Consider the following 17772-nt stretch of genomic DNA (forward strand, 5'->3'; position numbering starts at 1 on the left):
TTCAAGGGATGTGGGTGTCGCTGGCAAGGCCAGCATTTGTTGCCCATCCCTAATTGCCCTGGAACTCAGTGGCTTGAGGCCATTGCAGACGGCAGTTAAGAATCAACCACATTGCTGTAGGCCTGGAGTCTCAGGTAGGCCAGACCGAGTAAATGGCAGATTTCCTTCCCTAAGGGACATTAGTGAACCAGATGGGTTTTTACAACAATTGATGCTAGTTGTCATGGTCACCATTAATGAGACTAGCTTTATATTCTAGATTAGTTAATTGAATTTAAATCCCACCAGCTGCCATAGTGGCATTTGAACTCAGGTTCCCAGAGCAATAACTTTGGCCTCTGGATTACTAATCCAATGACTAGTCTAGTGATCCTGCACCCAATTTGACAATTCCTTCATCGCAGCTCATCACACAGCGCACAATTTGACAGTTAAACAGCTTGGCACACTTGCATCCTTTATGGCAGCAGCCAGACAGATTGAGAAGCTGGTTATGAAGAGGGAAGGCGGCTGGGGAGTGAAGCAGAGGTGATTTGGGATTGGAGGGACGAGGGGGTGGGAGGTGAGGCAGACATTCACGGTTGAGAATTGAATTGGACACTAGGTTTGGGGTGTGGGGGAGGGGGTCAGCTAGTTGAGGGTGTTGAATGGCAGGTTGGTTTCCAGGGTAGCTCGATAGGGTTGAGGGATGAGGCTGGAGCAGAGGGAAATAGTCCTGTTCCTGGCACAGGGGAGACGGTCCCCTAGTGGGAATATCAGTTGAATAATGGGGCCCAGAGGCCCAGACCAATGCTCTGGGGACATGGGTTCAAATCCCACCACAGCAGCTAGTGGAATTTAAACTCAGTTTAACAGCACTCTCACTCAGCCCCAGTTTAACAGCACTCTCCCTCTTCCCCCAGTATAATACAACTCTCCCCCTCCCCCGGTATAACAGCACCTTCCCTCTCCCCCTGGGGTGAGAGTGCTGTTAAACTGGGGGAGAGGGAGAGTGCTGTTCTACTGGGGGAGAGGGAAAGTGTTGTTATATTGGGGGAGAGGGAGAGTGCAATTATACTGGGGGAGAGGGAGAGTGTTGTTATACTGGGGAGAAGGAGAGAGTGCTATTATACTGGGGGAGAGGGAGAGTATTGTTATACTGAGGGAGAGGGAGAGTGCTATTATACTGGGGGAGAGGGAGAGTGCTATTATACTGTGGGAGAGGGAGAGTGCTATTATACTGGGTGAGAGGGAGAGTGCTATTGCACTGGGGGGAGAGGGAGAGTGCTATTATACTGGGGGAGAGGGAGAGAGTGCTAATATACTGGGGGAGGGGGGAGTGCTGTTATACTGGGGGAGAGGGGGAGTGCTGTTATACTGGGGGAGTGCTGTTATACTGGGCGAGTGGGAGAGTGCTATTATACTGAGGGAGTGGGAGAGTGCTATTATACTGGGGGAAGACGGAGAGTGCTATTATACTGGGGGAGAGGGAGAGTGTTGTTATACTGAGGGAGAGGGAGAGTGCTATTATACTGGGGGAGAGGGAGAGTGCTATTATACTGTGGGAGAGGGAGAGTGCTATTATACTGGGTGAGAGGGAGAGTGCTATTGCACTGGGGGGAGAGGGAGAGTGCTATTATACTGTGGGAGAGGGAGAGAGTGCTAATATACTGGGGGAGGGGGGAGAGCTGTTATACTGGGGAGAGGGGGAGTGCTATTGTACTGGGGGTGAGGGAGAGTGCTATTATACTGGGGGAGAGGGAGATTGCTATTGTACTGGAGGAGAGGGAGAGTGCTGTTATACTGGGCAAGTGGGAGAGTGCTATTATACTGGGGGAAGAGGGAGAGTGCTATTATACTGGGGGAGAGGGAGAGTGCTATTGAACTGGAGGAGAGGGAGAGTGCTATTATACTGGGGGAGAGGGAGAGTGCTGATATACTGGGGAGAGGGAGAGTGCTATTATACTGGGGGAGAGGGAGAGTGCTGATATACTGGGGGAGAGGGAGAGTGCTATTATACTGGGGGAGAGGGAGAGAGTGCTATTATACTGGGGGAGAGGGAGAGTGCTGTTATACTGGGGGAGAGGGAGAGTGCTATTGTACTGGGGGAGAGGGAGAGTGCTATTGTACTGGGGGAGACGGGATTGCTGCGATACTCGGTTTGAGAGCCCCTTCATACTGGTGGGCTCGGGTGGGGAGGGGCGCTCCTGTAACTTTAGCGATGGACATTAAATGCTGGCCCAGCCAGTGAGCTCCCATGTCCAGTGTGAAAATGAAAAAAAATTCTGTGGGGGCTTGGGGCTGGGAGAGGCTCAGCTGAGCGCTGTTACACTGAGAAAGAGTGTTCACGGCGGGGACTGCAGGGAAAGTTTAACCTTACCCAAGAAGGAAAACGATGTAAGGGTGGCGGTGGAGGCTTGTTGATCGAGACACGTTTGGCACTTTCAGAATCCAGTACCTCTTTCGATACAGATGGCGATGGGAGGGAGAGCTCCTGTGTGGGAGAGCCATCACACTCTTCTGTTTCCATCTGCTCAGGAACGTCGTCGATATCCGTCTCTTGTACCTGGATGGGTTGCCGTGGGAAGGCGATGGGTTTGAAGGAGCAGATGTCAATACAGACAATGTGGTTGAACCTCTCCGCGCCAGGCTGCGGCTGGCTGTAGTGTTTCTTCGCCAGCTGGATACTGTCCCTGGGCGCCAATGGAGTCCTTACCTTGGGCAGGGTCATGCTGGTGCCAATGCTGCTTTCCTTGGCAGTGAAGGTTTGTGGAGTGGGCCTTAGTGAGCGCGGTGAGGACAGTTTAACAGGCGGTGTGGGAGGTACGCCGGGGCTTAGTGCATTGGTCTCACTTGAGGATGAGGAAGAGTCCAGCCTCTGTGAGCGGAACTTGCTGCTGAGTTCGTCAGATGAAACATCCTGGTCTGAGGCCAGCTGTGTGCTGGTCGATGAGGCTGAAGTACTCTTGTTGTCTGAAGATGTTTTCAGCACAACAGTCTCTTTCGTCACTCGCAATGGAGGCACAGCCTGTTCAGCCCTCACTCCCTCAAGTTCAGAGCCACTGTCCACTGTGGCACTTGACTGACCATCATGGGAGGAACCAGCAGGCTCCAGACCGCATGCATCTGTCTTTGCACTTGCTTGGACTGGACTGCAGCTCCGCTGATCTTCCGCATCGCCAGGTCTTCCTTCCTCTGCTGTTACCGTGGAGCTTTGCTGAAATAGCTCCTTCCTGTCCTCGGTGGGAAACTTTGTAACCTGGTCAGGCTTCTCAAGCGTGGGGAGGGCCTGTGGAGTCGGTGGCACAGGAGGAGATTCCGAGATTTCCGTCAAATCTGCTCCTGGTCTCTTGCCTTGTAAATCTGTTCAACATAAAATCAGCCTCTGTTATTGTGAAACCCATGATTCTACAACCATCAGTAATTGGATCCAGCCTCACTGAGTTGGAGATATTTTCTTATTATTGATAGTTAGTGGGGATGGAGGTGGAGGAAGGGCAGGTGCTGGGGGGGTTATAGGGTGAAGGGTTAATGTGGGTGTGGGCAACATGTGGTGTTGGTAATGGAGGGCGGGGAGTGACAAAGGCTGGGGCGGTGATGAGGACAGGAGGAGTGGTGATAGAGGAGGGAGAGGGGGGCAACAATGGGTGAGAGGGGCGTGACGGGGGCAGGAGGGAGTGACACAAGAGGGAGGGGTGTGATGGGGTGGTGGAGGCGTGACTGAGGTGGGAGGGATGTCACAAATGGCTTTTTTGAAAGCCACGATTGAACCTGCCTCCACCACACCCTCAGGCAGTGTATTTAGGATCCTAACTACTCACTGTGTGAACAAGTTTTTCCTCATGTCGCCTCTGATATTTTTTGTCATTCATGTTAAATCAGGGTCCTCTGGTTCTCCACCCTCCCCCAATGGGAAATTTCTCCTTATCTACTATGCCCAGACCCCTCAAGATTTTGAATATCTCTACTGAATCTCCTCACAACCTTCTCTCCTCTAAGGAGGACAACCCCAGCTTCTCCAACCTATCCTTGTAACTGAGGTCCCTCATCCCTGGAACCATTCTTGTGAATCTTTACTGCACCCTCCCTAATGCCTTCATATCCTTCCTAAAGTGTGGTGCCCAGGATTGGATACAATACCCTGGTTGAGGCCACATCAGTGTTTTATACAGGTTCATCATAACTTTCTTGCTTTTGAACTATTTGCTTATAACTTATTCCATTTCCCATTTCTTATGTTCTTATACAGATTTTGAAGACATGCATCTACTCTAATAACGTTAAAGGCAACCTACTTGGGAAATAAAATTTCAACTTCGACTGTAAAGAAGAAAGCCATGATAAAACTGGAGCTCATGTAGTATTCTGAAGGCAAGGACAAGAATTCACGCCCATTGTTCTTGCAATCTGAGAAATGAAACTGAGTCAAAGAAAATCTGTCAGTTCTGACCCTCACCTCATTTTTCTTGTTGCAAGAAACAGCTCAGCTGATGGGTTGGCAATGTTTGAATGGCGCAACTCAAGGTGATGGGCATTCCTACCTATTAATCCCTAGTTATTGAATAACAAAGCACAGGATTACATTTTAGACCTGTAAATCTGTTACTGAGTTCCATTGAGTCATTCAGTCAGAATGTTATGGGAAGCAGTCAAACATTAAACCCTGGGATTAGATATTTCCAAAACCAACTAAATAACTGTCTACTCGGTCCCTCAGGTAGTGAGCTGGGCTGTTTTTCACGATTTTATCCACCAAGATCCAGTTCTATAACATTCACACTGTGATGTTGTTGGGGAGTGAGCCTTGGGCTTCGTGGCAACATTCCCTCAGAAGGTGAGAGGGCCAGTCCAGGGTGAATAGAGGAAGAAAGACTTGCATTTATGTAGCACCTTTCACTACCTCAGGGTGTCCTAAACTGCTTTACTGATTTTTTTTCCCTTCAGTCTTTCATGCGATGTGGGCGTCGCTGGCGAGGCCAACATTTGTTGCCCATTCATAATTGCCCCTGAACTGAGTAGCTTGCTAGGCCATTTCAGAGGGCAGTTAAAAGTCAACCACATTTGCCAGTCACACATAGGTCAGACTGAACAAAGATAGCTGCATTGTTTCAGTGAAGCTCAACACAAACTGGAGGATCAGCACCTCATCTTCCGATGAGGCACTTTACAGCCTTCCGGACTTAATATTGAGTTTAACAACTTCAGATCATGAACTCTATCTTCCATCCTCATCCCCTTTTTGATCCCCTTTTTTCTAATAATTATTAAATATTTATATATATATTTTTTTTTCTTTTCCCACCTATTCCTATTATTATTTTAAAAATTTATTTCCATCCACTGTTTTATCTCCACCTCTTAGCCTATTTCAATCCCTTCCCCCCATCCCGTCCCCACTATGGCCATCTGTCACTTGCTCATCCTGCTTTCTACCCTTAATGTCACCATTAGCACATCCTTTAGCTAATAACACCACCATCAACACCCCTTTGACCTTTTGTCTATGACATCTTTGGCAATCTCTCCTTTGCCTCCACCTATCACTGGCCCTCTATCCAGCTCTACCTGTCCCACCCCCCCTGAAGAGCCATACGGATTCAAAACGTTAACTCTGTCTTCCTCTCCAAAGATGCTGTCAGACCTGCTGAGTTTTTCCAGCAATTTTTGTTTTTGTTAAAGATGGCTAATGTCCTTTAAGGAAGGAAATCTGTGAACCAGACCGGTTTTTATAACAATCGCTGATAGTTATGATAATTGTCATCGATGATAGTTGTCATGGTCACCATTACTGAGACTAGCTATACATTCCAGATTTGTTAATTGAATCTAAATTCCACCAGCTGCCATGGTGGGATTTGAATCCATGTCCCCAGAGCAATAGCCTGGATTACTAGTCCAGTGACATTACCACTGTCTCCCCTGCCGCTAACCTATTTCTTTCTCCAGCTCTCTCTCCCTCTTAAGACGCTGTTGAACCTTTCTCTTTACCAAGATTTTGGTCAGCTGCCCAAGTACCTCCTTCCTTGGCTAGCCGTTAGTTTTGGTCTGACTTCCTGTAAAGTGCCTTGGGACACTTTACTACGTTAAAGGCGTTATATAAATACTAGTTGTTAACGTTGAAACAGCTGTCTGTATCTATATATAAACCATTGCATCTAGTCAGCCACATTGCATCATCAGAACCACACATACACATTTGCCAATTTTCTGCAGCTGATGGGCTCAGATTTATAAAACACTGACAATCACATTAGAACTGAAAGACGGGGCACAAGAAACACGGGGAAAATGGGTCATTAAATTTCTGCTGTGGAGCAAACCATGGGCACCTGTAAATAAAGAAATTGCCCGGAAATGAATGGAAATATGAAGCAAATCAAAGCATCCCAAATACGTACATTTTTAAATGCTCCCGACTGCCATCTTAGTTTCTCCCTTTTGCTGATCATTCACTTGGGAATGGAAATAAAGTTTGGAATGTAATAAAGGATTTTAGCTATTGGCAATAATGTAAATGGGGTGATATCGGATGCCTCTTTGTTCATTTGCATGGGAATGAAGATGGGGAGAGAAGTATAACTGAATCTGTCTGATCTTCCCCATTTTACAATCTTACAAGTGAGTGGTTTAAACATCCATTCCCTTTACAAGCAACATTCCCTGGCTGCAATTCACCAAAGCTTCTCAGGCACCTCCCAAACCCTTGACCTCTGCCACCTAGAAGAACAAGGGCAGCAAGTGCATGGGAACACCACCACCTGCAAGTTCCTCACTCCTCCAGCCCCTACAACCCTCCATATCTCTGCAACCTCCTCCAGCCCCAACAATCCTCCCTACCTCTGTAACCTCCTCCATCCCCTACACACCTCCATATCTCTGTAAACACCTCCAGCCCCTACAATCTTCCCTATCTCTGAATCCTCCTCCATTCCATACAACACTCCATATCACTGTAACCTCCTCCAGCCCCTACAACCCTTCCTGTGTCTGTAACCTCCTCCAGCCTCTACATTCCGCCCTATCTCAGTTAACTCCTCCAGCCAAGTGACACACCATTCTGGCTTGCAAATATATTGTTGTTACTTCATCATTGCTAGGGCAAAATCTTGGAACTCCCTCCCTAACAGCAGTGTGGGAATGCCTTCAACACATAGACTCCAATGGTTCAAGAAGGCAGGTGTCCATCATCTTTTCAAAGGCAAATAGGATGGGAACTAAGAGGTGGCCTTGCCAGTGGCACCCACATTCCATTCATGAATTATTAAAAAGTTTGACTCAATAGTAGCACTTGCACTTCTGTGCTAGCAAATGATGGGTCCAAGCTCTGACCTCAGTGTAGTACTGCTATCTTTTAAAGGAGACTTTAACCTGAGGTCCCATCTAACATTGAAGTGCCAGCCTAGAATTATGTGCTCAAGTCTCTGGAGGCAACGGCACTTCACAACCAGTGAACTCCCTTGAACTGTAATCATTGTTGTAATGTAGGAAATGTGGTAGCCAATTCTTGCACAGCAAGCTCCCACAAACAGCAATGTGATAAGTGACCTGATAACATGATTTTGTCATGTTGATCGAAGGACAACTATTGGCCGGGACATCTAATGAGAGAGGGTGAACAATTTAGGTTACACAGAGCGTGGTGAATAGAAGGAACAAAATGCCCTGAGGAAGGTGGATTATATCCACGGGTTTAAAAGGGAACTGGGAGAAAATTTGCCAGATACCACTTTTGAAGGGAAAGCGAGAATGGTAATTTTTTTTAAACCTTCAGGACCACCCAGATAGACCAAAGATTTCTTCTGATGCTTCACAATCTTATGTTACCACACGTCAATCATTGCACAGGAGCATCCTGTTCTAAGTTAGCCAAACAAGAAGATGAAGAATTTAAAGTGTTGCCATTTTCCATTTCAAGGCTTTGTGCTTCTCCTTCCTGTGAAGGGCGGGTCCCTGTACCTTGAATCTTGGTGTGCAGGGCCTGAATCTGTTCAGCTTGCTTCCGGGTGGTTACTTTGAGATGATGGTTTTCAAATTCCAGCTTTAAAAAGCAAAACCAAAAGAAAATAAGTAAGGAACGAACTTGCAATTAGACAGCACCTTTCACCTCCTTCGAGCAACTCAAAAGGCCTCACAACCAATCAGGAAGTTCTGGAATGTAGGGCTGGATCTTTGGGTCTTTTTTCTCTCGAGGTCAGGATCATTTTTGGCTTGTAATCCTGATCAGGACTGCTGGTGCAATCTTCCGGGATGCACCCAATTAAGAGGGTGTCTGAAGGATGGGCATTCAATTAGGGAAGGAAGGCAGGTTGAGGGTGATTCAGGGTGTGCGATTTAAAGGGTGGCAGGCAGTCATCACCGTGTCTGCAGTGCGGGTGCTGCCGAGGTGGATGGGACGAGAAAGAGAGGGGAGGACGGAGGGGATAAGCAAAACAGCTGGAGGAAAGGCCGGCCACTTCTTCATCAGAATACTACACCCAGCAGCAGATAATCATACAGATGCAATCCTCCCCTGCAGAGGACCTCAGGCTTGCCCATTTGCCCCTCTAATGTGGGGATCGCATGGTCTTGCCATGGCACTCTGATCTTCTGCTGGTGCACTTGCCTCCTGTGAGTTGATAAGCTGCAGACACTGCAGGGGGTCCCTTGCGCCCTCCAAAAACTCCCATTGCCCTCAGAAAATGCAACATGAGTTGCTTCATTAACAACTTCAACAGGCTTCCCGCCTCTGCTGGGCGGGTTGCATTCAGTGCACAGAAGCTGCCACCCTGGTAAGCAGGAGGTGGCGGGAACATGTTGGCATTCTTGTCCAGCACCATGTTTACTGATTTTCCTTGCCCCAAGCCCTCCCCATCTCCAAGGGCCTGGTAAAATTTCCCCCATAGCCTCTATTGTGGTGTAGGTAAAACAATCTTGGAATAAGCTGTGTAACACAAGGACACAATTGGAACTGCTGATTGGATCTCTCCTGCTCAATGCACCACTTTGTGAAGCTGTATTACCTCCTGTACCTGTGACTAATCTCACTTCCTCACTCCCACCTGACAACCTTCAATCCAACACAATCTGAAAGTTAGCACTATAAAATGTACTTTCTGAGGTGAGAAAAATGAGACTCATGACCCAGTGTTCAATTCATAAGGTACAAGTGACATTGTGAGCACTACTTTCCCATGCAGCATTAGTACAAATCTATTCCTTTAGGTTCCAATGAATGGGAATGCTCTTGAAAGCTGAAGGATAAACGAAAGAGGCCAAATATTTATCTTGCCTTGGGAAAAGCTTGACCTGCACATTTTCGTGATTTGCAAACTGTGCACCCAACCCTTGTGTGACTTCATGTCTCACTTTTATCTTTTCACACTGGAGTTGGGTTTGCAGCACAGTTTGTGAGTCGCTAACCAGTGCGGGAGGAATTTGGGTGTAGAAGCGGGTCAGTTAGAAAGCCTGCCTTGATTCTCCAACATGGTATCCCAGCTCCAAACAGTGTTTAAAAACCTCACCCCTCACCCTCCTACCCACCCCCATTCCAGTCCATGCTGCCTCGGATTTCTCATGACACCACCATGCTCCCATGTATCTTCCATACCCCTCAGATTCCACCAAGCCACCTCTTTGCCCCTCATGTATCCTCCATTCCTCCACAGATTTCCCCATATCATTGACAGGGAGAAAGAAATTGCATTCTGGCATGTGAAAAAAAAACTTATAATCCTATTAAATTGCATCAACAAACCAGAAACATGAAAGGGACTATCTGTTATTACAATTTCTTGAAACTATCATTCATTCTCAGATGCATGGAACACCTACTGTGCTGAAACCCATTAGCACTTGAAACTCAGCCAAGCATTGATAATGGTCACAGCTGTCCAAATAATAGATTGCTCTCTGAAAGGGGAAGAACAGGTGCTGATTTCAATTTCAAGGCAGGGTGCCTGTCAATTAATGTAGAGAAGCAGATGGTTAAATTCTTTCCAAGGGTCAAAACCAGGCTTTTTTCCAGATCAGCCAGAGCCATTTAAATCACAGTAGAAAAGATGACAGCACAGGCTATCAGGACAATTTGATACATTTTTCACTGTTTTATGATGCTTTCTTCATTGGCAAAGCACTGCAATACTTGTGAACAAATACACAAGGCTGGTCAATATAAGGGTCAACTTATATTTGCAGGACAGGTCCCGATGATGAATCACTGCATTAAAAACACACTCACATTACCATACAGCATCTGAAAGTGACATTTGAAGTTCTAAAAACACTTTACACTTACCTTTCAGAATGTTCCAGACTCCTCAGCAGGCTTTCCATTTTCTTCACAAACTGTCAAATCTGGCGTGCATTTATTGGGCTTCCAGAACCCCGCACCACCAGAAGAAAATGGTGTGCGGGAAGAAATCTGATTTCCATTCCCTATTTAAAATGGCGAACCTGACCTCAGCGGGTTCGGGTGTGTCTTCTGCACACAAGGCAGTCCCGGCCCACAAACAGGCCAGAGATAAATAACGCGGGTCATGAATGCGGAGGAAAATCAGATTTCCTCCAAACAGAATGTAAGTGTGGCCATTCGCGTGCTGAAATGCTGAACCCTGACAAAAATACAGCCCAAGGTGTTTGATAAAGTACTACATGACAGACTTGTCAGGAAAAATGATGTGCATGGGTTAAAGGGGCGGTGGCAGCATGATTATGAATTTGGCCAAGAGATAAAAACAGAGAGAGATTGTTAAACAATTGAAAGCTCAAAGCTAAACAAGTGAACTCCCTGTTCCCCCCAACCCCCAAAGTGGGTAAATACGTTGCAGTACGGAGCATCCCCACTTCCTCCATCTCAGTCAGGTCGACTTCAGCTTCTATTCATGGTCTGTGCTGTGCCAAAGACCACCAGTTGTGGTCTCAACTGAGAGAGGTGCAGAGCTCATGGACATAGCCAAAGAACCTTGGGTTGTAGGGGGATCAAGAAACAAAATGAAAAACAATTGGGGATCCTGCCCTTATCATCATCCAGTGACCTCTGCTAGGATTATTCTGGGCTAAAAGGGTTAAACGATGAGGACAGATTGCATAGATTAGGCTTGTACTCCTCCAAGTATAGAAGATTAAGGGCTGAGCTAGTTGAGGTGTTTGAGATGATTTAAGAAATTTGTAGGGTAGATAGAGAGAAACTATTTCCTTTGACGAGAGGAATCTAGAACAAGAGGACAGAACCTTAAAATTAGAACCAGCCAGTTCAGGGCTGATGTCAGGAAGCAATTCTTTACACAAAGGGTAGTGGAAATATGGAACTTTGCAGAGGGATAATATAAACAAAGAATGGGACCTTCTTCTAAATGGTTAAGTCCAGGCTCAGTGTTTAATAATATTTTGACATCTCAGCCCAGGAATGCACGTTACTCATCTCATGATAACAGCGAGTCAGAGGTCAAGGAATGTGCCGAGATTCCGGAATGATGATGTATTGCCTGGATGCAGCACCTGGTGCGAGAACAGGAAGGCGTGAATTCAAACTCTGGTCTTCAGCAAGTTAGCCACTTTCAGCATCCCATAACTCTCCAAGGTGGCAGGAGGAAGTTGGGGAGAACGTGACAGGGTTCCTCCCTCCTAGTCACTATCGAAAGACTTTGTGCTCGAAGGTACACGCGAGTGTAGTTCAGGCAAGTACAGCATTCCCTACAATGGGGCCAAGCCTTCGGGTGAGGAGCAGGAAAGTGGAAATGACTCTTCTCTCCATACACTGAATTAGCTGCTATTTTCTTTCAATTCTCCTCTCTGGTTGTGCCAAGTCTTATCCACAGGGAAAGGAGTCTGGTCACCCTCACAGAATTGTCCCTCGCCAGCCAAAGTTTTTTCATAATGAGCACACTGTGGTCCCAGAACTTGGGAAAGGGAGGAATCCAGGGGGAAACAGGGCTGATTTGTATTTGCTTTATATAGTCATTCGGATGTGGACATTGCCCATTCCTAGTTGCTTTTGAGAAGTTGGAGGTGAACCTTCTAGTTGATGTTTGTTGATTTATGAACACTTAATTTTCACTGTTGCACTTTAAAGAAACCAACTCTGCAGCAGCAATAGCATCCTTCACCTTTGCTGCATGGACAGAGGGAGGGTGGAGGAGTGTGTGGCGAGGAGAAAGAGGAGAAGGGTGTTTGTCCTTCGCGGTGTCCACAGTAGAGAGGCCCCTCCCCACAACCACCACAAAGAAATAAACTAGTTTTAAAATCTCCCAGGCTGCACCAGCAGAGCTGTACTACTTGACAAATTAGCAACGTAAGGTCATTCTTACAGGGTCTTCCACACAGGTCTTTCTGGGTAACACCATGGGCAGAATTTTTACCTGAATGGGCGGGTGCACGCCTGACCTGCTTGAGCATGTTGCGTATTGTTGTCAGGCAAGCGTCCCGACGTCAACGCACAGTCACGCGATAATTTGGTTGGCGGGTGCACACTGGCCGACAATTAAAAGCTCTATTAAGGCCATTAACAAGGTCATTGAAAAAAATTTTTGGCTGCCTGCCCAACCTTACGGTTGGCGGGCAGGCGAAAAGGCCAAGCGGCCTTCGCATTTCTTTGGAAACCTCATCCAAGGGTGGGATGAGGTTTCCAATGTCAAATAAAAATAAAACAAAGTTTTAAAAAATTTCATTTATAACATGTCCCTGCTCATGTGACAGGGTCATACGAGGGGACATGTTTTATAACATTTTTTAAATCTTTATTTCTAATTTTTAAAACTGTTCATCTCCCTGAGGCAGCTCTGTGCCTCAGGGAGATTTCCAAGTGCACACCCACCAAGTTCATGCTCGCCCTCCTCTCCCTGCCCACACAGGCAGTGCCCAGTGCTGCCAGTCGCATTTCACACTGGGCGGGACTTAATTGGCCCGCCAGCATGAAATTGTGGTCCAGTTCCAATCGCGGGCAGTGGTTGGCTTTCCGATCGCCACCCCCCCCCCACCCCGCCGAGCCTGCCCAACAAGGGCAAAATTCTGCCCCATGAATATCCAGGGGTGTGAGTTGTAATGCCTCACACCCCATAGCCAATGCTGAAAGCAGGCAGCTGTGGCCATGAGGAGAATCAACAATTTGTATTTCTACAGTTCCTTTAAGGTAGTAAAACATGCCAAGGAGCTTTCACAAACATGAGCAAACTAAATTTGACACCAAGCCACTTAGACATATTAGGACAGGTGGTGAAAAAATTGGTCAAAGAGGCAGGTTTAAAGGAGCCTTTTAAAGGAGGACAGAGAGTTGGACAGAGAGGTAGAAATGTTTAGGGAAAGAATCGCAGAGTTTAGGACCAAGGCAGTGGAAGGCTCGTCCACCAACAGTGGAGCCATTAAAATTGGGGATGGACAAAAGCTCAAGATTAGAGAAGTGTAGCGATCTCGGAGGGTTCAGTGCCTCATCCTCTCTACAGTGGCTTCATTTAATGCTGCAAAGTCACCTCAAGTATACACCGCGAACCAGAACTCAGGACTTACTTCTCTTAACTTAAACGTCACCCACTCTTTGATTCTGGCCGCCTTTTCCTCAATCACCTTCGCTTCCTGGGCTCTTAACTGGTTCTGAGAAAATTAATTAGTAATTAAGGTAAATAAAATTGTTTTCATGTCTTGAGCAGGAATTAATTTTTGAATTTGGAAATTATGTATAAACCAGCAATACAAGTCAAAACACAAATGGATGAGATCGAATGAGAAATTAGCAATTTTGGCTACAAATACACAGATTTTAGGCCTAATGAGGTAAAAAAAACAGCGATTCCACACATTGTGAAAACAGAACATGCATTTCCATTCAAATATTAATAATGTTGAATGGGGTTCTTCAGTGTTCAAATATCTCAACAGGGAAATAAGATGGGAAAAATTTCTTCCTAGACTTATCTGCCCACTGCTCCGGAATATTCTGTGAGAAAAACTGTTGCAAGTGTCACCACAGCCAGGCTTGGGCTGTCCAATCCTAATGCTCTTAAATGGTAAGTTAAATAGTAACCTATTTAAGATGGATATATTGTGGTTAATTGAAATGTCATCCACAATATAACTACCATATTTATGATGTGTCAGCAATGACTCAGTGGGTTGCATTATCATCTTTGAGTCAGAAGCTTTGCTTTAGAGGCTGGAGCACAGACTGTAGGTTGACACTGGTGCAATACTGAAGTAGTGCTGCAGTGCCGGAGATGCCATAGTTTTGGCGAGACTAAGCTGCCACTCCATCTGCCCTCTCATGGCACAATTTCGAAGAAGAGCAGGTGACTTCTCCCAAGTGTTTTGCTCAATATTTATTCCCTCAACTAACATCACTAAAATAGATTATTTGGCTGCTATAACATTGCAGTTTCTAGGAGCTTGCTGTGCACAAATTAGCTGCTACATTTCCCACATTGTAATGATTACCACACATCAAATATGTAGCAAATTTTAATCCAGATGTCCCTTTCATATATAAATAATCTGAGAGCTAGTTTCTGTCTAGGCTTTCACCTACATTTTGTTTTCAGACTAAAATTTATTGACTGGATACTCACCATTAGTCCACCACTACCATCTGTTGAGGTCAGCATTACTGGTATTTGAATCTGGGACCTACAGATATATAATCCTCTATACCGCCCAAACCCATGTCCTCCACCACCTAGAAGGACAAGGGCAGCAGGTGCATGGGAATACCACTGCCTTCAAGCTCCCATCCAAGTCACACACCATCCTGACTTGGAAATATATCACCATTCCTTCATCGTCACTGGGTTAAAATCCTGAAACTCCCTCCCTAACAGCACTGTGGGTGTACCTACACCACATTGACTGCATTGGTTCAAGAAGAAGGTCCACCACCACCTTCTGGAGGGCAACCGGGGATGGTTAACAAATGCCAGCCTTGCCAGTGACACCCATATCCTGAGAACGAATTAAAAACGATTACACTATCTACTGAAACATTGAGCTTTCAGAGTCTTGCTCTCTATAATTAATGTAAGCAAAGGAGAGTAAAAATATAAAAAGATTTTTCAAGGTCTTGCTTGATTTTCAAATAACCTGAAAGATTTATGATTGCAATTGTGATATTTGGTTCCAAACATAAACTGTTTTATTGAACTACCTGTTTATCCAACTGTTGTTCCAACCTCTGAATCATGTCATCCTTTTCCTGCAGTGTACTGGTTACTTCTTGGTACCTCCTGAATAAACTGTTCTCTGATTCGCTGGTCTGGACATTGGCCACTTTCAATTTCTCCCTCATTGCCTGCACCTGAATAGAGTTAAAAGTAAAACAAATTTTAGCAGAAGCATTCTACGCTAAAGTCACTGTATAAATATAAGTTGTTGCTAATGAATGAACACTGCTAGATGAAGATAGGGGTGACAAGGATATGCTGTGACCTTAGGGCCATTTATTATAATCCATTAAAGCCCTTTTATATGGTGTGATGGGGAGGTAAGAATGCATACTTAAAGTAGTTTAGCCTTATTGGTGGCTTCTCTCACCTTGCTTGACCTGAGCGAGCTTCTTCCAGCACATGTGGCTGAGTGGGGAGTGATTGAGCTGGCATTTATTGTCCTGGCCAATTCCCTCCCTTTCCTTTAGGGTGCCAGCCTTAGCTCAGTGCGTGGTGATTTTTATTTTAATCATAGCCACTGGGCCACTGTTGTGATGTAGGAGAGTGCAAGCCCATCAGTGCATAGAAAGACTCCACAAACAGCAATGAGATAATGGCCAGATAATGTTTTAGGTGCAGCACTCCCTCAGTTTTACACCTCCAGTAAAAGTTCAATTCCGGCGAGTTCCCTGCAATTTTTGCTCTGTGTCCAATGGGAAGTTTTATTTCCACATTCTGATATACCAGTGATACGTTATCTTAAACACAGAGGCAAAAGGAGAGGCCCTGCAGAATGCTGAACCAAAACGCCATCCTCCCAGAGAGTATACTGGGAGGTCAACTGTCTCTCAGTTCTGCTGGAGACATAAACAGAGAACTGGTGTTACATAGAATTTACAGCACAGAAGCAGACCATTCACGGGTGTATGCCAATGTTTATTCTTCCCAAGAGCGTCCTTCCAGTGTACTTCAGCTAACGCATCAGCATTTCCTTCTCTTCCTGCTTCCCTCTTGTACTTATCCCGTTTCCCCTATGTTCTTTGCCTCAACTACTCCATTTGACAACAAGTTCCATATTCTAGCCCCTCTCTGGATAAAGGTGTTTCTTATAAGTCCTCTATGGGATTTGTTAGTGACTATCTTATATTTTAAGGTCTGCAGTTTTGGACAAACCCATGCGAAAACATTTTTCTCCACATCTACTCCATCAAACTCCCTACACAATTTTAAAGATCTGTATTAGGTCACTACTCAGCCTTCTCTTTTTAGACAAAAGAGCCTCAACCTTTCATTCCTTCTCGATGATTATAGTGTTACGGGTAAAGAACAGGACAGAAGGAAGAAGCCGAGGAAACGACCACCCAAGACTTTGTTTAATGTCTGCTCTTAATATCGGCTAAACAAAGCTCGCGTTAGGTTGTAACTTGAATCCATCCATTCTCCACACAAGGTCACGGTCCAAAGTACCCCTATAACTCCCACTCACACAAAAAAAAACAGGGGAGGCTAAATCTGTTTTGCAGACGGTAACAGATCAAGCTTTGGAGGCCCTCAGTAATGTTGACACAACACAACTCTGTGAGCGAATCCTCACAAAGGAGACATTTATTGACACTCAGGCACAGAGTGTGGGAAAGCTAACCCTCCCACCACCCCACTCATAACCTTCCGTCTTGACATGCACTCAGTCTTAATAATGGGCCTCAGCTTCCTGGTAATTGAGTAAAGTGCCAACCTTGACAACACAGAGAGGGCTAATCGTCTGAATTCTTTTGACGATCTGTCCATATGGCTAATGACGGGCTTAAAGCCTTTGAAGTTCACCTAGAAGCCTTGAGCTGAAGCCTTGATTACTGAATGGTTTTAACCCTTATGCTGCTGGTCTACCGCTGGGAATTTTCTGATGATTGGCGAATGAACTGTGGGATGTGAGGAAACATACTGGACCATTAGTACTTTCTCTCCAGGATGAAAGGAAATAATCTTGACTTAGTCAATGTAAACATGGAGAAGCCGGATTGGAGGTCTGAAAATCCTCACCAGTATCTGATAGGTCTATCTCCACCCAGCTGTTATTAACTTCAATGAGGATCGGAATCCTAGGTACAATCAAAGTTACTTTGGCTTTTGAGCAGTTTTAACTAGAGACGCCAACTCTGACTTGACATCTTCCTGGAGTTTTCATGACATGGAGGAGATGCGGGACCATTTTCAGAGTTGGGCCAGGAACGTGGGGCCGAATGGCTATTGCCATGCTCACGCATTATTGGCCTTTGCATTATAAATTTGAAATAGACACTTAACTTGAAAAGAAAATGGAGTTGAGAGGTCAGGTACCTTTTCTTTCCCACCAATACACATGGAACTATAGGACCCCCAAGATAATCTGCCCTTCTCCAAATAATTAAAGAAACTGCTTTCGCCATATTGCTTGCAAACTTTTCAACTTCAGAGTTGAAATCCAGAGAATGGGTGTGAAAAAACCCTATTCTGTCAAGATGGCATGGGAATGGGTGAATCCCAGACCCGAGTGTTTGACAATGGCCTTGCTATCAGGATAATGGAAATGAAGCACTCTGGTCAGATGACAGAAATCAGGTTTTTGATAAAGACGTTTAATAAGGCACGTTTTCGGAACAATGGAGAAAGACAACCTTGCCTAAAAACCATCAGAAAGCATAGACACCGGGTT

The 17772-nt window shown here is 45.6% G+C and overlaps 1 protein-coding gene across 1 annotated transcript in view; it reads right to left on the reverse strand.

Annotated features, from left to right (window-relative positions):
- The window catches only part of plekhh1 (pleckstrin homology domain containing, family H (with MyTH4 domain) member 1), a 154412-nt gene that overhangs the window by 61662 nt on the left and 74978 nt on the right, over positions 1 to 17772 (reverse strand). Inside the window, exons 4-7 of the mRNA XM_041214639.1 lie at positions 15083 to 15232; positions 13459 to 13542; positions 7936 to 8017; positions 2360 to 3342 (exon numbers count right to left, since the gene is read on the reverse strand). Of these exons, the coding sequence (XP_041070573.1) occupies positions 2360 to 3342; positions 7936 to 8017; positions 13459 to 13542; positions 15083 to 15232 (1299 nt within the window). The remainder of the gene's footprint in view (positions 1 to 2359; positions 3343 to 7935; positions 8018 to 13458; positions 13543 to 15082; positions 15233 to 17772) is intronic.

The sequence above is a fragment of the Carcharodon carcharias genome, chromosome 20, assembly GCF_017639515.1.
Source record: "Carcharodon carcharias isolate sCarCar2 chromosome 20, sCarCar2.pri, whole genome shotgun sequence".
Lineage (NCBI taxonomy): Eukaryota > Metazoa > Chordata > Chondrichthyes > Lamniformes > Lamnidae > Carcharodon > Carcharodon carcharias.